Genomic DNA, 6,767 nt, shown 5'->3' on the forward strand with positions numbered 1-6,767 from the left:
CGTGGCGCCCATCGGTGTTGATGGCCGTGGGGGCAGTGGCACCCATGGGGACAATTTGAACCGCACATGGGTGTGTGGCGCACTACTCGAGGGATGCAAAAGAACTGCAATGCTACGACCAGGTATCTCGACGGAGATGCTGGAGAGAGGCACCTCACCGGTCGATGATGGGTTGGTTGCTACCAGGGGTGGCCCATGCAGGCCGGGATTGGGGGCCACGATCAAGGAGGTGGGGTTCAGGTTCGCAACGCTCACATCTGACGACAGGGGATGGCAGGGTGGAAAGGGGAGGGTGGGTGGTCCTTGACAGCAGGCCCGATCAGATCCATTTGGAAGGAGAAGGTGAACCGCACGGGGTCCCCAATCGCGAGGTAGAGAGAAAGGTGGAGGTGCCAGGGGGGCTACGGCCGCCGACAGAGACCAATCCTGGCCATCAGGGAATTTGGATCCAGCTGGGTGTCAAGGCGTGGTCCCGACTGGGGAGATGAGGGAGGCAGAGCGTGGTGGCGGTCAAACCAGCTCCCCATCGCCGGGAGCCACTGGTAAGGGGAGAGGTAGCCGCCACGGGGTGGAAGGTGTCCAGCAGTGGGGGCGCCACCTCGGAGTGGGAGGTGGTCGAGAGTGGTGGTGTTGCCGCGGGGTGGGAAGTTGGGGTTTGGGAAGTGGTCGGGGTGGGGGTTTAACCAGAGAAGGAAGTGGGTTAGGTCTGGGGTGGTGGGGTGGGGAATGGGTTGTAGGTGGGGCTGGGGTGGATTTTTTTGTTGCAGTTCGGTGGAGCTCAGGACGTGTTTTCGATCGGTGTTAGCAGAATAAGACATTTAAGGATATATATATATATATATATATATATATATATATATATATATATTGGGCTATTCTGTTACACATAACACAATATTATTCTGTTACCCTACTTGAACTGACAGTTTCAGTTGTTGTACTGATGACTTTCGAGCGGTTGAACTAATGCTTTCAATTCTGTTTAGCATATCGTTTTCTTTAGTTCAAATTCTTTTTGAAATTTTTTTTCCGGAATCGGGCGTGTAATATATCATTGGAAAGCTCTTGACATCTACATTACAAATATATAGGAATTTTTTGCAAAATCATCACAGTTTAAGAGCAGTTTTGAAAAAACCATTTTTCTCGAAACCGAAAACGCGAATCGTATTTTGGACTCAATTTTCAAACGGTTTGTCAGAATTGAGCAAATAAGATGGCTTTGGAAAGCTGGTGAAAATCCGCATCTTCCATATATCTATTGTTTTCTCTAATTCTATACGATTTAAAAGTAATTTGAAAAACGGTGAAATTCTGGGTGAAACGTATTTTCGTGATTATTTGTAAACGGTTTGTCGGATTGACGCAAATGATACAACATTGGAAAGCTATGGAAAATGCGCAACTTTTTCATATAGAAATGTTTTTCTAATTCCTTACGGTTTAAACTCAAATTCAAAGACGGTCAAATTCGATTTCGAACGCGATTTTTTAAAAAAGTTTGTCGAAATGGGGCAAATAATATACCGTTGGATAGCTATCGAAAATGCAAAATTTAGTCATGTTGAACGTTTTCTCTGCTTTTCAACCGTTTAAGAGTAATTTTAAATACGGCAAGACGGATCCTGTTGTTTTTCTGTCTAAAAAACAGAATACTCGTACTGATGTATGTGTGTATTTGTACTGAGCTATTTTTTGTACAGTAATTTTGAATGATTCTCAAAGAAGAGTACTTGGACTGATGTTCGTATAATTTTGTACTGAACGTGTTTTCACAGACTAGACTTACTCTATTTTTCTGTATGGTTTTCCTCATAACTTTTCAACGGTTTAGGATATCATCGTCCCCGAACTTGCATCGTTTTATATCGTTGAACTGAATGACATTTCTTATAGAAGAAAATGTTTTGTGTGTTTCTTTTCTTAACTCACATTTCTTGCAATGATATTCTGAACTTCTTTTGTTTTGCGACCTGAACTTTTACCAACTTGAATTACCGTGTATGGATGAGCACTTGAACTTATAAAAGTGAAAGTTTTTGGTTTTAAATTAATATTTGTTTCCTTTTCCGAACTTATGGCATCATCATCATCGAACCTGCATGGTTTGTGTAGCTAAACTAAAATAAACTTTTACCTGAATAAATGTGTTGTGTTTTTTCTTTGAGCATATTTTCCTCAGGTCCATAAACAGACTTACTCAAATTTCATACACAAACCGAATGTGCTTTATTTTTTGAACTTAATGCTAGTAATAATTGAACATTCCCATACAACTTTTTCACTATTCATGGCATGAACCAAAATAGGCAGGACAGGGCACTATCGAACCGATCATTGTTTTCGATTCGTAATGATAAACGTTATTAATTCAAATAAATTTTCCTTTCTTGCACAAACATCTAACTGTTATGTACACTTTCTTTAAGAAGTAGCAATCAAATCATCATGGACAGAAAATTTGAATTTGCAGTTGGTGCTATGTGTACGGATTCCATGTTTTGGTCGTCCTCATTGTCCGCGTCATGTACTTCATCCTCAACCTGCTGGTGTCCTTCGTGCAAGTGATCGGCGGCGTCATAGTTGGCTAGTGATCAGTGTCCGTCCAAACCTCCCTCGTGCTGTAGTACAGAGAGAAACAAAATAGTGAGAGAAAAGAGCAGTAGAGAGAAACAAATTAGAGGTGAGCTAAAAAACATTAAATTATTCTAAAAAATTCCTATTGTCAGTAATATCCATAGTGAAGCTTGGCTCTATATAGTACTGATCAGTACTAGTATTGTGTAAGTCGTAATGATGAATACTGCTACTTTGTCTTACTAATCAGCACTCATACTGATCTAGCTAACACAACAAATTTTTCATCTAGTGGACTTTTAACATTATATTAGAAAACTTGAGCTACAAAATCCCACATTTGTTATACTTGAAAACTCTATCCAAACTAGGCACCCCCCAAATCTCACACAACAAAGCATGTTATATGTATTTTTCACGAATGATTGTTCACGTACTGAACTGAGAGCACCTAGTTTGTGTTTCAGGAATTAAAATAGATGTACTGAGCACCCCGTGTCAGCAAATGTTTGTGCTATAATTCAACAATAGAAAATATAGATAAGCAAACACCTATTTTTATGGAGAATGTACCATTTTTGACGACCTTCATGTGACCAGCAGTGCTGGAGGTGATCTCGTGTCTCCTTCTACTGCTGCAGGTCGACGAGGACTTGTACAACGGTAGAGTTTTTGCAAAGTGAACTGATACCTTTTCTAGCTTGAGAAATACAGAAAATTAGCAAAAGTGAACCACCAAATTCTATATAGAAGTGCAGAAATTAAGACATTAAAAGCTTAAACAAAGTAGGTGGAGTTTTTTTAATACATTAGCATTTGAACTTTTATTAGTTCTTGTCCTCAAAACAAAGTAGCTTGATTTTTTAACCACCGCAAATAAACTCTTAAATACTTATGGCAAGTATATTTGAACTGATGTATCCTTTGTCTAGTTACTGATTGCCAACCAGCCCAAACAAACTCTTAAGTACTTATGGCAAGTATTTTTCAACTGATGTATCTTCTTTCTAGTTAATAAATTGCTATACTAGAGTACTGCATCCTTGGAAATGAAATACCAACATCATTGGTTGTGTAAAAACACTCAAAAGAATTGCTTGTTGTACTGTATTTTTATAGTACAAATTGTACTGAACTTAACTAATTTCGCACTGGAATTTAAAACATCATACATACACGTTAAGTAATGCAAACATAGCAAACTCAAAATTTCTGTAGTCTATAAAATATAGGAAACCCAAAAATTCCTAACGAGTGCACTTGCGTGGAGTTACCTACTGAACTTCTAGGCTGACATTGGTTCTCCTGTTTTCTTTACACAACCAACTTCGTGTTTTTTTATAAGCGAACTGAATGGAAAACTTGATGGTGCACTTCTGTAATTTGTTCAAGGTGAACTAATGCACTTGCAAAGTTAACTTATTATGTTGCTTTTTCATACTGAATTGATGTCTGTTCACAAAATGAAAAGGTTAAAGGTGTGAACATTTAGTACATTTGTAACTTCGCTAGCGCCGCACTAGAACTGACATAATAAGTTAAGTTATCAATAGTGATCCATCGATGCAAGCTTAGTTCTTAGGTTAAAAATTTGTAAATACTAGTACTGCTACCAGCATTTATAAATACTAGCGAACTTGAACTTGTGGTCAATCGAGATCGGAACTGATTGTGTTACAAGCACAAATACAAAATCCAATGCAGGTGATATAAGTACATGTTAGAAAGATAATCAAGTTCAGGTATATTAATTGGGAGAAGTTCAAAAAGAAACTTTTAAAACGTTTGTATTAAAAAGATGTGTACTACATAACATCTGTACTCACTATGACGATGTGTTTGTACTGCTCCACTGCCAGTGAAGAATCGCTTACCGTCACGCTATCTAAGTGAAGATGTGACCCTTACAAAATATTGGAACTGATATGACAAGTAACAACAGTAGACAGTGTTGTAATAATATTTTTTCCTTGTAGCTTTTTTGGAGCAAGAATTTTGATCATGTGGCGATGATTTTTATTTTGCAGACACTAAATATTTGAACCTTTTGTGCAAGTATGTTTGAACTAGGGAGAAGAGAGCATAACAAGGGAAGTGAAGCAATGACATGCGGTACAGAATTTTTCTTCTCATAAACATGCACATCTTTTTTACTTTTTCCATACAGAAATTCCTGACAAAGGCTCAATATGAAATAAGAGAATACCAAACATTTGTTTTGAGGGGAAAATTAACTACACAAGAAATTTTCATTTTTAGTCAGCTTTTTTTCACCGATTAGCTTCTGTGCAACTTGATTTTGACCTAAGAAACAAATGAAGTAGTTACTAAGCAGGAGTGTGAACCTTTATCTACTGAATTTTTTAAAGTTTTGAGCTTGAACTTCTGTTCTTCTTTTAAGTACTGACACTACACAAAGCTTCTTTTAAGTTTTGAGTGTGAACTGTTTGTGTCCTTGCTCAGACATTTTCCACAAACAGATGACATGCACAAATTGTAGGTTTTGCTTTTACCTCGATGCTTTTCTGGACTTCCAAAATAAACTCTGGTACATGTGCTTGTTATCAGGCATAACCACAAGCACCTCTTGTACTATAGAAAGAACATGGGAACACAATGGAAATTGGACTTATGATCGGGGAAGTTGATGCACTAAAAAGCAATCAAAAGATGAACTGAAAACAATTGATGCTCTTCAAAAGCATTCGGGAGAGATAACAGCTTCAAGCTGTTTTTTGAGGGCTCTTCTATTAGCAGACTAGTAACCGACCATCTACCATGTGCATGTAGGGAATGAGAGTTGTTCCATATATCTATATGAACATACATATTGCATAGAATTGCATCTAATTACTCTCTCCATCTACTATAGTAATACATCTACAGAGAAGGAAAGTCGAGTAGTTCTATGTTAAATGATTCCAACCGAAATTCACATTTTCTTTTAACAAAACCAAACTTCTTCAATGAACTTCTTTAGGTTTATGTGTTTGAACCTACAATCTTTCCAAACAAGTACTTAGCTCGCTTGTCTTTTTTTCCTTCATGATGGGATCAGAAGTGCACAAGCAACACAACATGGAAGCAATAACACAAGGATCAATCGGGGCAAACAACAGAACACATAACTAAATAGATAAATGTGCTTACAGAAAATGTGCATCTTCTCAATGGGCATGACGCCGACAATACTTCACGCACCGGAGAACCTGCACTGCTGGATCCGTCGAGAGAGGACTGAGGGCAGCACGTCTCCATGTGTTTATTTTCTGCAATAGTCACCATGAGAGGACAAGGGACGAATTACTTCTCGGTGAGCGAAAATGTACAGGGAGCAAGGGAGAGCCGCAGAAGACGGGGCATCGACCAGCGGCGGCGTGGCGCAGAAGCATTACGACTGTAGTGAGCCACGCCGGTGGGATGGGGTTCGGGCACCAGTTGGATGTTGCCCATCCCGACGCGAGGAAGGGGAGGGTTGGGGCGGTGGGACGCGTCGGCGGGGGTGGACACACCGCGCGGGGAGGTGGGATTGGTCGCTGGGAGGTGGAGGCGTCGCGCCATGGCGATGGTGGCCGGGTCGGATCCGGCAGTAAGAGGTGGCTGGGGGGCGGCGCGCGGCGACGGGCCATGGGGCGGCGACACGCAGCGGCGGGGCATGGGGCGGCAGCGCGCTGGAGATGGGTTCGGGGGTGAGTGGGTCGTGCAGGGTGGGGGCGGGGGTTTCCTTTTTCTTTTTCTTTTTTTAGATCGGTCATGGTGGGCTGCATTCGATCGCGCGCCTATATAAGGGTTAGGGGTAACAAAATATTATTCTGTTACTAGTAACATAATAGTCCAGCCCTACATATATATATATACATATATATATATGCTGATCACCCCCCCTTCGACACGTGTTGGTAATCGTTGCGTGGAAAACAAACAAAATTCTACGCACACACAATGATCTATCCATGGAGATGCATATCAACGAGGGGGAGAGTGTGTCTACGTACCCTCGTAGACCGTAAGAAGAAGTGTTTCTTAACGCGGTTGATGTAGTCAAACTTCTTCGTGCTTCAACCGATCAAGTACCGAACGCAAGACACCTCCGCATTCTGCACATGTTCAGCTCAGTGACATCCCTCGCCTTCTTGATCCAGCAAGACATCGAGGTAGTAGATGAGTTCTGTCAGCACGATGGCGTGGTG

General features: G+C 40.7%; 1 protein-coding gene across 4 annotated transcripts; it reads right to left on the reverse strand.

Moving 5' to 3' along the window:
• Positions 1-2,234: 2,234 nt before the first annotated feature.
• On the reverse strand, positions 2,235-6,277 carry LOC147964917 (uncharacterized). Of its 4 annotated transcripts, none has more exons than XR_015607212.1 (4): positions 5,973-6,277; positions 5,728-5,846; positions 3,151-3,273; positions 2,235-2,621 (listed from the first exon to the last, which is right to left on the reverse strand). XR_015607212.1 is itself a non-coding variant. In XM_087526576.1 (4 exons), the coding sequence occupies exons 1-4, from the start codon at positions 6,232-6,234 to the stop codon at positions 2,578-2,580; spliced, it is 552 nt and encodes a 183-aa protein (XP_087382702.1). In that variant the 5' UTR covers positions 6,235-6,277; the 3' UTR covers positions 2,235-2,577. The 4 variants fall into 4 exon arrangements, 1 of the variants encoding a protein (XP_087382702.1); XR_015607213.1 differs by having other exon boundaries at positions 5,945-6,277; XR_015607214.1 differs by having other exon boundaries at positions 3,151-3,277; positions 5,945-6,277.
• Positions 6,278-6,767: the final 490 nt, after the last annotated feature.

The sequence above is a fragment of the Triticum urartu genome, chromosome 6A, assembly GCF_056163025.1.
Source record: "Triticum urartu cultivar PI428250 chromosome 6A, HENAU_Tu73, whole genome shotgun sequence".
Taxonomy (NCBI): Eukaryota; Viridiplantae; Streptophyta; class Magnoliopsida; order Poales; family Poaceae; genus Triticum; species Triticum urartu.